Genomic DNA, 13,771 nt, shown 5'->3' with positions numbered 1-13,771 from the left:
CATGCTGGCAGGGGATGATGGGAAGTGTAGTCCATGACATCTGGAGGGCCACGAGTTTGACACCTGTGATTTAGTTTTATCAGCTGTTCTTGCAAGAAATCTTCACCAGGCTTTCCCAGCAAGTTCTGCAATCCAAAGCAGAGTTACATCTTTCTAAGTTTAGGATCGCACCAAAATTATGTTAAACATGTATCCCATCATTCTTCTGATACTGCCTACTCAGGGCAGTTTGAGAACCTTGAAAAAGCCCTGTTGATAAACTGAAAAGAGGCAGGCCCTTGTTTCAAGAGACTTAAACTGCTATCTAGATTTGGGAGAGGGGTGCTTGGAGATGACCAGGGAAGTGAAAAGAAGGGAGACTTTAAATCCCTCCAGCTGCCTGAATCACCCCATTGAACAAGAAGGCTTATGCTACACTTTTGTGCGGCATAAGTCTGCAGGGCCAGGGGCCGGAAATCCCAGGTGGGAACATGGGTGGAAGCCAACTAGAGATGGGCCAAGGAATGGAACCAACTCTATCCCTTGGCCCACCTCTTAGACTTTTGGGTTGCCTACCACAGAGCTCCGGGGTGGCAGGATGCCAGTGTTTTTGCTCCCTCCACTGGCACGGGTGCCTCTTATGCCTGTGGAGGGGGCAAACAGGTTGGTGTGGCCCTTCACCACTCCCATAGCACAATCACTCCCACCCCATCTGGATTGGGCTGTTATACTCTCAAAATTTCACAGTGAGGGAGGAATAATGTTGTCAGCTTCCAAATGGTAGCATACAAAACATGTTTATACTGAAAGTGGCCAGCAGCATGAACAGCTGTATATCGCAAAACACTTGACAAAACACATAGCCTTAAAGAACTACACAAAGTCAGTATTGTAACGTAAAACCTCCAGGTGGGGCCTGGTGATCTCCCAATATTACAAGTCATCTCTAGACTACAGAGATCAGTTGCCTGGAGAAAATGGCTGTTTTGGATGGGGTTCCAGTAGTTTACCAAACAAGACCTGACAACCCTACGAGGGACAGGAGGTACAAGTGCTGCAAGCAGTGAATGAACAGCCCATTCCTTCTCTTCAGAGAGTAACGTTATTTCCATGCAAGGAAAATAAATGCACAGGGAGCTGCTACAAAGTGTCTGCACAATTTATTGCACTGCAGCAATAAATTCTTGATCAACAGCTCCCTATTAATGCTGATAACAATGCCACATTTTAAAATTCCAGTAAGAAAAGAAAGCTGCAGATATAACTCAAAGCTTTCTTACTCTCTATACAGATAGCATAATTGGATTTAATGTTTCATTTAAAAAAATCAGTCATCCAAAAATGTGTATGTTTTTTGGAAATTGAGTCACAAATCTAGCTACCTCCTAAAATCACACAGAATCAAGTGCTTTCAATTTCTGAACATTATGATAAATTATACAAGTCAGAACCAAAAAGTGTTAAAATTTGAAGAGTGGTAATGGTAAACATTCTACAAGTTCCAACAAGATGATATACACATTCCTGCTATTCAGCTGACATTTCATTTTCACATTAACGCAGATATATGAGCCTTAAAACAGCAACAAAAGGCTCAGAGAGAAACACAATACATTAAGGAAAAATAGCTATATTAAATGTCCTTATACGAGATTGTGTTTGACCGGTTCTGAATCTATTTAGTAAAAATTCTGCCCTAAAGTTTGCAGCAAACATAAATGAACACAGGTACAAGCTGCAATAAAATGTACATGAGTGACTCCAGAAATTAATTATTACAATACACATACACATACACATACAAATATGTGTAATGAGAGGAAATTAGATTCATGCTTTCAACATTTGCTTTGTCATTCCCTGTAGGGGACTTGCAGAGGCTGCTAATGTTGGTTCAGCACACATCTCCCCACAGACCAAAGGTGGAATTCTACACCACTTTAGATATTAGTGGTAAGCTCAGATAATGGAACGGCCAGTTGTTCATTTCCTATTCCTGTGACTTGTTCATTTTCATGTAATTTTGTATTGTATCCAGTGGTGGGATTCAAATAATTTAACAACCGGTTCCAGTGGTGGGATTCAAATAATTTATCAACTGGTTGTTTACAAACACCATTTTAACAACTGGTTCTGCTGAAGTGGTGCGAACCTGCGGAATCCCACCACCAATTGTATCTCTTTATGTCATTTGGAACAATCAAAGTGCACATGTATGTCAATGACATGGAACTATACAGAGATACATTTTCTACTTTGATTTTGAAGCATATATTCTACTATTATCTAGATAAATAGATTTCATATGAACATCTTCTCAGCCTGCACAGATATAAGAAGGATTACCCCTTTCTGACACTGGTGTTGTGTAATACCAGGTCTATTAATAATAAGACCATGGCAAAATTATTTTGTAGAGATTCAAGGGGAAGGCGGAGCCAGCCAGAAACAGATGGAGGCAGGAGCCAATAGGGCCAGTGAAGGATGGGATCAGCCCCAGTTCCGAGTCCCTGATTGGGGTCAAGATGGAGGGAGGTGGAAAGCAGGGAGAATAAAAGGCAGGAAGGGGATGATTGATGAGGAGAACTCTGGCAGAGGTTCCTAGAGCTGGGGAATTTTCCATGTCATTAGGAAGAGGCAGCACCTGAGATCTCCCTCAGTTCTGAGGCTGATCCAACCCCTGGGAAGCTGGGAGAGGTGGCAGGAGACTAGCCTGGCATCAGGGGGTGCCACCGTTGTTGATTACATTGATTATACATGTATACATAAAGAAAAAAAGATGTATATAATAAATGGGATGTATCATTTTATGCTTTTTGCCCCTTCCAAAAATGTAGATCTGGTCCTGCTTAACTGTGGTAGTGTTAGCAGCAAAGAAATAATACTTCTCAGCAAATATAGCATCTGTAAAGTCCTGAACACTGGAGCTTATCCTGCTTGTTAAAACAGCTCATGTAGAATCACTGGTAGCCCTGTGAATTTGCAAGATATTTTGAAACACCGGCTCATGAACGTCTATGCCACAGTCAGAGTTGGAATTATGCCAAAATTGAATAAACTACATTTTATGTTCTCCAATTATAAGAGGTCTTCAAATACAAAATGATTACTAAATTTCAGTGTTAGAAAAATAACACATTTTCGACAATGTTCTGGAGCATCTTAAACTTGATATAGTTTAGGGCCTCTTAATGTCTTTATCTGGTTTGACCTGAATAATTTTGTTAGTCTTTCAGATGTCAAAGACTGTTATTTTTGCAGATAGTCACTTATACTCACATTGACTTAGCCACCACATTAAATGTACGTTTTGTACTGGGATTAATTTTGGTCTCTCAAGTCACCGTTGTTGAAATAAGCCTTAGTTGACCAACTAATCAACAAAGCACTTAAAAAGTACTTGGAACATTCTGTGCCACATAAGTTTCTCTCTCTCTCTCTCTCTCTCTCTCTCCCTCTCTCTCTCTCTCTCTCTCTCTCTCTCAGGTCTTGAGCAATAAAACCATAAAATTTAAACAAGATCCATATGTAAAAACACTGCCCTTCCACTCTTCTCTGCAACATTCATTTCAATTCAAGCTTTCATGGGTTGCAGCCCACTTCATCAAACTGCCCAAATTTTTGTTCTATTTTGCTGTGACAGACTAATACAGCAACTCCTTTGCAATCATTTGTGCCACGTGCCATTCTGTATGGTTGTAAGCAGTTGCAGAGCTCTTGCTGAGAGGCAAGCTGCACAATATGTGTCTCTTTTCATTTGGTTTGCCTTTCTAAAAAATGCTTCCTTAAAAAGAGGAGAGCACAAACGGGCTGGAAATGGCATCATGGCGAGAGGAAGAACTTCTGCGTCCCCCCTCCCCCCACAGTTTTCTTGCATTAAAACTATGTTGGGGGGAGATATTACATTGATTGTACTATTTTGCAAGATGAAGGAATCAGGTTGGAGCAGCCTGCTTGGCTGTCAGCACGGTAGCGACCAGGAGGCACCCTCTTTCAAGGCAGAGGTCAGGTTTCCAAAGGGGAGGCAAACAAAAAGTATGTTCCAGTCCAGAGTAGAGGTCCAGTGTCTCAGGCAGAGAAATGGCAGCAGTTTGGCATTTGCTGCACTTGTTGGAGACCATGCCTTACAGCACCACCTGGGAGCCTTTTATTGCCCTGCTTCTACTGCTTCAGTCCTACCACAGTCCTGTGACAACTCATCATTACTGTCAGCAGGCAGCTGATGCTCGCCTCACTCTGTTCTCAGCTTTCTTCAGCATTGCTCCAAAAGTGTAGGGGATCTTGGAGGAGTGGGAATATCTGCCTGCCTTCTGTCTGCAGACTCAAGGTTGAGGTTGGGGGATGATTCTGTGCCTAGCTCTGGTTGTACTTTGCTGTCTGGCTGATTGCCTCCTGCTGGCACTGCTTCCTGCTGGCTAGCTGCACATGACCCTTCTTCCTCTGAGGAATCCCCACTGTCTTCAAACACAGGCTGACCTATGAAATCAATTTTGCTGCTCCACGTGAATTATCTGTGCATGTGGAGCGGCAAAGTCAGTGGAAAAATACCCCTCCAAATGTGGTTTTCAAGAGAGAAGCCCTTCCTTCCCTCCACGGTGCCGTTCTGAACCCATTTGGGCTCTCCATTTTTTTTAAAAAGGAAAAGTTCTGTTTAGCTGCTGTGTGGCTGTTGAAAACACAGGTAAGCTAGTGTGAATGAATAAAGAAACATTGTGCAGTTTGCCTCTGAAATAATGAGTTTAGAGATCAATAAAGGCTTGAGTATGTACCATCAGCCCTAAAATAGGTCATGGTTAAACCTTACAGACAAAAAAGATATCATTGGATCCTACAGATTCAGGCAATTATATGCCAGTCTCCCATTTTATATCAGGAGAAAGATTCACAAAAGGGTGAAAAATAACCAAAGCTACACTTTCACTTGATTATCTAGATCCATATTGACTCATGCCTTCTTTGGGGCACAATTGCCTTGGTTGCAGGCCAACAACCTGTACGGGTAAACAGGAAGAGGATGTGTGTATTGATACTGTTAGTGACTTCTGATACCATCAACCACAGAGTCTTCTTGTATTGATTTCTGGATTGGAACTAATGTGTATTATTCAGAGGTGGTTCTTGTCTTCTTGGAGGGTAGATTCCAGGCAGGGGTGCAGGGAAATTATTGTCCCTATCTATAGGACTTTGCCTATGACTTGCTTCACAGTTCAATTTTCCATCCATGCTGTTTAAACATTTACATAATATCACTGGCAGAGGTCAGTCAGTTATTCAGAGTTCAGAACTGTCACTACCCTAAAGATATCCAGCTTTCTTTAAGCTCTTCATTTAGTCCATACACTGCAGCAGAGATCCTCAGTAGATGTCTAGAGATGGCAGTTGTGACAGTCTGCACAGATAATGTTTGGAAGCAAAGCCAAAAACAAAGTGCAGTCACAACACAAAGCAAAGACAAAAACTTCCTAGGAACTGGACAGCTCTCTGATTAGGTAAGCTAACCAGTGGTGGGATCCAAAAATTTTAGTAACAGGTTCCCATGGTAGTGGGATTCAAACTGTGGCATAACGCCAATGCGGCTGGGCGGGGCACAACGGGGGCGTGGTCGGGCATTTCTGGGCGGGGCTGTGGCAAGGACGCAGCCGCTGCGCCAGTCCTTGGGCAGGAAACGAATGCACACATGCGCAGGCTGCCACACACGCCGGTGCACCTCCTGCTAGACTGCTTCAAGTTCTGCGCGCTACTGCTGAGAGGAGGGGCGTAATTAAGGCAAAAATCATGTGGCAAAATCACCAATTAGTAACCCCCTCTCGGCACACACAAACAATTAGTAACCTACTCTCGGGAACCTGTGAGAACCTGCTGGATCCCACCTCTGAAGCTAACCTGTGCTCCGATTGCTGAAGCAACCAGCAGACTAATAGAGGGAGGAGATATCTCTCTGAGAGGGAAAAGATTGAACACTTTTGGATTTGAATTCCTGAGCTTTAATGTCAAGTCAGGTTAGATTTTCACATCAAGTGTGAAAATCGACCCTAAGAGAATTTTAGTCAGAGAGTTAATCTGATCTGAAATATGGTGTGTGGTGGCATTGGCTAAGAGCAGAAATACACAGGCAAAAGAACTAGAGGTTTATTTATTGGTCAAGGTGGAGAGCCTTTCCACAGTGACCATAAATAAAGGGCGGGGAGAATATATCTTCTAGGAGATAAAAGAAGAATTCCTAAGCTAGTTAGGGAATTATATTCAAAGGAGGATTCCCTGATATATTAGGGATCTGCTTAAGTTACTTCACGAGGGAGAGTTTGGTAGAGTGGATGTCTAACAATAGAAAGATTGTGTGTACTGAGAAGAGGGATACCAGCCTGTCAGAACCCAGAGTCTTTTTAAATCCATAAGTCAGTAACATCTAAGAGTAACTCAAGACAAAACTGCACTTTCATATGAAATATAACACCTAAGAAATGAAGAGCCCTGCCCAGTCTGGGGTAGGGTGGGGGGCTTGAATCCACTGGTAGAAGTGATGCATGGTTGCACTGGCAGATTTGTCCTCCCTGCGGCACTTACCCTGGTGTGTGCCTGTGCTTGGATGTGGTATCAGATGTATCACCAGTGCCCTATTGCCACTGCTACTGCTGAAATAGTGGGGGTGGACCAGGGGTGTGACTGGGGAGGAGTTGATTTTAGTTGGCTCCCACCTTATGGTGTTATGCCAGCCATAAAGAATCTTGACTTACGCCACCCTTTTGGGTGGCATAAGTCTATAAAGTCTATTTCACTTTTTGAGACTCCCCACACCACTGGGAAGCCTCTTTGGGAGCAGCGACTGGGCGCAGCCATGGTGTCCGGCTCTTGGATGGGGCTGCCCAGAAACTAGGAAGCTTGATAAAATCCTGTGCCTGTAACAGAAACCTAAGGTTCTGCATAGCTTACTTCTGCCTGATTTCCATCTATAGATTTTCTTCATAATTCCATCTTTGTTCAATAAGTTTTCCTTTTAATTTGTTTGAACCTAAGTTCTCCAGTACCATTTTTAAGGGAACTGGTTTGGAAAGAAAAAGGCATTGTGCACATTAAGGTCATATAATATTAGAACTATTGCCTGAAAACATCACATGTTGCCAGAAAGGCCACTCAGTCCCAAGAGACCCAAAAGGAATAGATGGAAAAATCTGCCTCACAGTGATAATAAGGTGACTGTGAATAAACTGAAGAGTAATCCAGACAAGGCAGAGATGATGATGATTCAGGAAATTACTGGGCCAGGAAAATGCTTATGGTGGAGAGGATTATATTCCCCTGAAAGATTAGCGTCATAGCTTGGGATTTCACCTGCATCCTGCATTGTTGCTAGAACAAATAGGCTGTGATCAGGAGTACCTTTTATCAACTTTGACTGATTTGCCTTCTGAACCCAGCACTAAAGCCAAAACATGCTATTGTTATCACCAAAGCCTTAGTGGCATCCATACTACTGTCATATACTTTACATGACCTGCCCATTAGGTTTGGATACTCCAATTCATTTCAAGATACTCTTCTTAAAGATGCGACACTACAAGTAGTTCCAAATGTTACTACTTGTCTTTTGTTGGGAATCAGCTGGAAGAGTGCATTAGGTTGGTGCTTTTGATAGACATGTCAGTTGCCTGTGTATTTCTGTACTTTAAATAGACCTCTCTACTTTTTCATCTGACACATCCAGCAAAGCACATCGAATATAGATTAAATCATATATAGTTGTCTCCTTGTCACTAGTAAACGTTGCTGATTCCATGAAGATCCAAAATTACGCTAACAAGATATTAAAACAAATGTTTCTTAATAATTTGCAATTTCAGCGCATGTTGCTTTGTAAAGCAGGATTCATTATTTCAATCCTTATTCAATTTTGCACCAGAAACGTAAACACTGAATGCAACTAAATGTGGATGGAAGGTCTTAACAGAAGTGGTCATGCAAGAAGGAATGATTTCTGGCAATCAAGATGCTTACTACTGCAATATCCCAATGCTCCTGAGGATACCCTGCCCCTCAAAAGCAGAACTTTGGGAGATACAATTAGAACCCATATAATTTAGAATTGTATAACTTTGACTTCGTCATGCCCTGCTTTTAATAATCACAACTAAAAAAGGAAGTGACAGATATTTACCAATAATAAAATGAATAGCATACCTGGTCTGAGGGAGAACAACATTTATTTGCCATCTTCATCTGGAGAGAGAGAGAGAGAGATTGAGACAGTTATATTGCCAAATCAACCTATCTAATATTCATTACTTTCATGCATAACTATACTCTGATTCCAATCGCAACAGTACTGGAAACTATACTTAGCTATATTTTCAATACAATTAAACATAGACTTTTTTATGAGAGCTGGATAATGAAAAAATACTGTTTTCTGTATAATCTTCATCTTCCTAGAATAAAGAAATGAAAATATTGTTCCTTAAATTAACTTCTAGAATATCAGTCCATCATGGTATTTTAAGACAGTTATGATTTTTAAGCCTTGCTCACTATGGAAAGATGAGGTGGAACTATAGGTTTATTATATGTATCATAAATCAGGGAAGTGGGTTGTAATATGTACTTCAACTCTGTTTCCTGGAGACATTTGTACTAACCATAAACCCAAAGGAACTTCTGTGAGAATAAAAAGTATTTTCTTGCCTCACTGGTGTGGAACATTAGCCACACTTGGAATCAATTCTTCTGAAACTTAGCTGTTGTGAAGAGTACCTCTTGAAATAAGAACAGTGTAATCTGAGCAACAGGAGGATTGTACTGTTTTACATAATATACAATTTCCAAAGTATGCTTACATGAGTTTGAAGCATATGCAGAAGCCATTGGGCCTTATCCGAGGTCTGTTTTATGGTCCCCGGGGGGTGGCAAGGGAGGTGACTGAGGGAAGGGGGGCTGGCAGCATTGCTGGATAACAGCCAGGGTGGCTACCACATACACACAAGTTTCCCTGCCTCCTGGCCCTCCTTCTGGACCACTAACCAGTAAGGATGGCTAATACTGGCCTGGTCAGGGGCAGGGTCCTGGCTGGTACATCTCACCAGAGCAGGTTGTCCCTCCAACTTACCTGGCCAGGTAACTCAAACTCCTGATTTTGTGAGCATTTCAGGGGTTGTTACATTGACTTCCTTTTGCAATTTACAGCTTTTGATTTATTTCATGTCTGGTAACAACTATGTTGGGTGGAATCAGCATGAGTCCATATCCATTTTTCAGGGGGAAAGTGGCTTGTATGCCTCCTTCCACCTCTGTTGAGAGGACTCCCCTGAACAGATTCTTGGGTGAGGGCTTACATATGAGCTTCAGCTATGATAACCATACAAGTAAATACAGGAAGTATCAAGGAAGGAACTAACTGTGCAGTCTTAAATAGAATTTCCCCTTTTCAGGTCCATTCAGGTCCATAAACTTGCAAGCTTTAACTTTGCTTGTAAACAAGAAAGTATCTATGACCCATACTTAAATGTTCCACATAATCTCACTTAAGAAAGTGAAGATAAATACTGTGTAAGGAAAATTTACAGCTTCATAAAATAGCACGAATTAATACTTTTTGTAATCCTGTCAAATAAAAAAGTGTTGGAATGTCACAAGCCTAGGAGATCCTTGAACTCCCTTTGTCTTTCCCCTCTATGTGATTGATTTAAAAGTTTTCTATTTTTGCTGCCATAATATATCCTTGTGTCTGAACCCCAAACTATGGTTTACTTTCTTGGCTCTAAATCAGCATTAAACTGGGGTGAGGAGATCTCTTAGGTTAATCCAAATAACCATTATCTTCAACAATTATAACAGCTCAATCAAGAGCTGCTCTACGGGGCATTCCCAAGGCAGGGGAAGTCCGAAAAAGTTTTTTTTTAAATCTCCAACTCTCCCATAGGGGAGATTAGAGATACACTGCAAAAACCATGGCGTATCTCCTCTGGCAACTCTGCTGATGTACAGGGCCAAGAGGAATCTGAAGGCCGGCTGAGGTCGGTCTTGCCTCCTGGAATGCCACCGGAACACCAGCTTAGCTGGGGGTGGTGTGCAAGTGCCGGTGTGAGACCAAGCTAATGGCTGGGTGTCATGGGGTGACACAAAAGTTGGGTGCTAGTGGATTCGCCTCTCTGCCAGCCAAAGTTCCCCAGAAAGGGCATTTATGTTGGGAGAAGCTCATGCAGCATCCAGAGGGGGATCCCTCCACATCTGCATTGCACTGTAATTATGGAACTTGACACAATTCACACAATAGAAAAATAGTCTATAATTTGATTTGTATTCAAATTTCTTTTCATCCCCTTATGCTAGTGTGTGCGTGTCTCTGTGTATACATACATACAAATACAAATTCCAATTTGCCCACATGCTGATAATCAAATGGCATGAGCATCTGGCATTTATTTTCAATTGAAGATTGTTTTCTTGCTTTCTTGGGAAAGAGGGGATGAGGATAAGATAGGGGAGCACTATGGCACAATGAACAAGTCATGTGTATCCCATCAAACAGGAATTAAATTCCGGTTTGACTGCATCCAGACATTAGGTTAATGAGTTCTTATTGCACATACTGTGCCCAATTCAGGAAAGCATCAGCTCATTGATATTCCATATCACATATCATGTTTAAAATCATTAACATTTCATTTCATTCTGCAGGGTGCACAACTGTTATTATTTTAGACTATCATCTTCTTGCATATTCTCTGGAAAATAATTTCCTTGTTCATAATATGCTTATTTATTTAAGATTTATATTGTACTCTCCTTCTTAAACACACTCAGAAGGTGGCTTACAAAAAGAATAGGATAAGGACATCAAATAAATAAAAACAACAATTAAAAATTAGTAATAAAATATATTATATATGCTGTGGAGAAACACCCTCTATCTAAGAATTCACTGCACTGTTTCATTTATTCTGATTGGCCATGAACAAGAACCCTGCTGGTAGAAAGGGGTGGAGGTTTGGAGATGTTATATTCTTAGATTCTTTAAGTATTGTTTATTGTGTCTATTGGTTCCAGGGTTTTGAGCTTGATTTGACTGGACCATAGAAGAGATAACTGCTGTTCAACTACAGTGGTTTATTTTGTTTGTTCGTGTAGGCTCACAAGTCCTTCCATGTTCCTTCCAACTGGTCCCACAGGAAGTCACAAGAATCCATGGGGTGCAATTTACAACCTTGGTAACCACCAACTGCACCAATGACTCCTAGGATTATCTCCAGCTAGACTGAGTTGTATGTCTAGCACTCTGTCTTTGTGTTGCCATTGAGAGGTCCTGTCTAGTTGCACCATCCACCACCCTTCTACAAGCAAGTGTGTTGACAATTTGTCACAAATTTTCACTTTAGAGCTATTGTGTCCCCCTCTCTACTACCACACTTTAGGTAGCAAGTGGTTGTGTTTTTCCAGAGATCAGACACTGAACATTTAAAATGTTCCATCCATCTATCCATCCGTCCGTCCGTCCGTCCGTCCATCCAATGTCCATTCAAGCAATTCAGACTTAATGAGATAGTCTTCATTATACTGAATGATGTAGAATTTTAGGGCAAGTGAGCTTTGCTTGAAGTTGCAATAAGTTTGAGTTCATAATTTCCTTATATCTCCAGGTCAGGATTGCTCTCTATTGCCCTGTGCCTTATGGACAAAATGGACTTCCTTGGTGAAAGCTTAGTCCACCATGGCTTGTGTGTATCCAAAGAGCTACCCAAAATAGAAGTGACCTCTCTACTACCCTAGGGATGGCTTCCTATTCCAAAGGAATAGTTTTCCTTGTATCATCTTAGTCTTACCAGCTCTGTGGCTCTAAGCAGGGGACCTACTAGCAAGGGATGTAATAGCAAGCTGTTAGTATAGCTAGGAGCTTGAATACTCTGTGCTAGGAACTTGAAGGCTACTTTCTCAAGAATTAATCATCATTGCCTCCATAAGTGATCTCAAGGTCAGAAGACCAGTCAGAAGCAAGGCAAAAGTTTCCGCATACTCAAAGGACTCTCATTGTATGCAGAAAAACAGTACTTTGCAAACCAAGAAAAGAGAAAAACAACCAGAAACCATACAAGCAGGAAACATGGAACATTGGCTTGGATCCAATGGAGTGTTTCTTGGGTTGAAGGTGTTTTGCCCATGAAGTAGTCTCCTTCCTACTGTCGTTCTAAATTACTGTTGAAATGTTGCTCTTGGATGGGCCGGACTCCAGGAATAGCCCATAGGGAGGCATTTTGAGTTGCATCAGGAAGAGGTCGGAAAGTCACCCTCTACTGGTGTAAACCCTTCTGTCTGCAGAAATACTATAGTGGATCCAAGTCATGTAGGGATGCCAACCTTCCGGTGGGACATGAGAATCCCTGAAATTACTGCTCATCTTCAAAAGACAGAGATCAGTTCCCCTGGAGAAAAAGCATGCTGTGAAGGTAGACGGTATGATGTTACCCAGCTTTCACAGGTTGTGAACTTATTCCTAAGGAATCTCCACCAGCTGCTAAGAGTGTAACAGCACACAACTATACTGCTGAGGTCCCTGTACTCCTCAGACTCCATACTCAAATCTCTAGGAGTTTCCCAAATTAGATCTGGCAACTCTACCCCACCACAACACCTGCCAGGGGCCGGGAGCACCTGGAATTTCTAAAGCCATGGGAGGGTGACTATGAGAACTGCTAGCTCAAACTGCATCTCAGCCATTAAATTACTGTATGTTCTTAGGCAAGCCACCATCTTTCAGCTTCATAATGTCCACAATAACAGTATGAAGATAATTATACTCTTTTATTCCATGTTCTCAGGGTTGCTGAGATATCTGAATGCTCTAAATATCTTTATTATTTAAATTCTAGAAGCCAACATTTGAGTAATCTGTATTCTCATAGATTTAAAAATATATTTAAAAATAAATATTTTTCTCCTCCATTCCAATGCTCACTCTATGAACTTTTCAGTTCCCAGAAATGGTGAGTTACAGAAGGCATGGTGTATCTGGGGTGGGTCAGAAAGGGCAGATGACCCAGGCACCATTCGCCTGGGTCACATGGGGGCACATTTTGGCTCTGTCCCCTCTCCCCCCCATATCACCCATTGATCAAACTCCCCTGCCATCAAACTCCCTCACCTTCTGTTGCCAAACTTCCTCTGCCTCCACACTTGCAAAAAATGCCCAAACAAACCATTTCCTGCTCTGAGTGGCACTGGCTAGCAACACATTGGGGATAAGGTTAAGGCCAGGGAAGGAGCTCCCTCTGGCTTTGTCCCCAACCCCAATATGTTACCAGCCAGCACTGCTTGGGTCAGGAAAAGGGTTTTGGGGGGTGGGGTTGTGGGGGCAGCAGCACAGCAGGTGGAATTTGGTGGCAGGGTGTGTGGGGAGTTCCACCGGGGGCTGGGCAGGGGCAATTTGGTCAGGGTTTTGTGGTACACCACTGACAGAAAGGCATTGCTGACCTTCAAAAAGACCTGGACACACATCAGCTCCATAAACAGCAGACTAAAGTTGGAGTACTGCATCTGTGCTTTCATAATAGTTGAGCAGATTACCCCCGGGAAGAACATTTTGCTTCAAACCCAGATTAAGATTATTAAAATAGCTTTCACATCTATTTGTTTTTCTCTTCTGCATATTTTTAAATACATCATTGATGTCCTTTTCACACCAAGATTGGAAGGTGTAGTTAGTTATAAGAAGGCAACATGGGAGGGATTTCACATTCACAAAAACTCTAAATGGCTAATACTCAGAAAACTGACAAGGCAAAGCATTTTGATTGGAGACAAAAAAAAC

The 13,771-nt window shown here is 41.9% G+C and overlaps 1 protein-coding gene across 6 annotated transcripts in view; it reads right to left on the bottom strand.

Moving 5' to 3' along the window:
* SNTG2 (syntrophin gamma 2) overlaps nucleotides 1-13,771 on the bottom strand; it is a 354,452-nt gene that overhangs the window by 105,050 nt on the left and 235,631 nt on the right. For all 6 annotated transcript variants that reach the window (XM_048497891.1, XM_048497919.1, XM_048497904.1 and 3 more), the window contains one exon: nucleotides 8,155-8,193. In XM_048497891.1, the coding sequence (XP_048353848.1) occupies nucleotides 8,155-8,193 (39 nt within the window). The remainder of the gene's footprint in view (nucleotides 1-8,154; nucleotides 8,194-13,771) is intronic.

Source organism: Sphaerodactylus townsendi, linkage group LG01, assembly GCF_021028975.2.
Source record: "Sphaerodactylus townsendi isolate TG3544 linkage group LG01, MPM_Stown_v2.3, whole genome shotgun sequence".
NCBI classification, from domain to species: domain Eukaryota; kingdom Metazoa; phylum Chordata; class Lepidosauria; order Squamata; family Sphaerodactylidae; genus Sphaerodactylus; species Sphaerodactylus townsendi.
The sequence above is the reverse complement of the archived record's forward strand: the minus strand, read 5'-3'. Positions and strand labels throughout refer to the sequence as shown.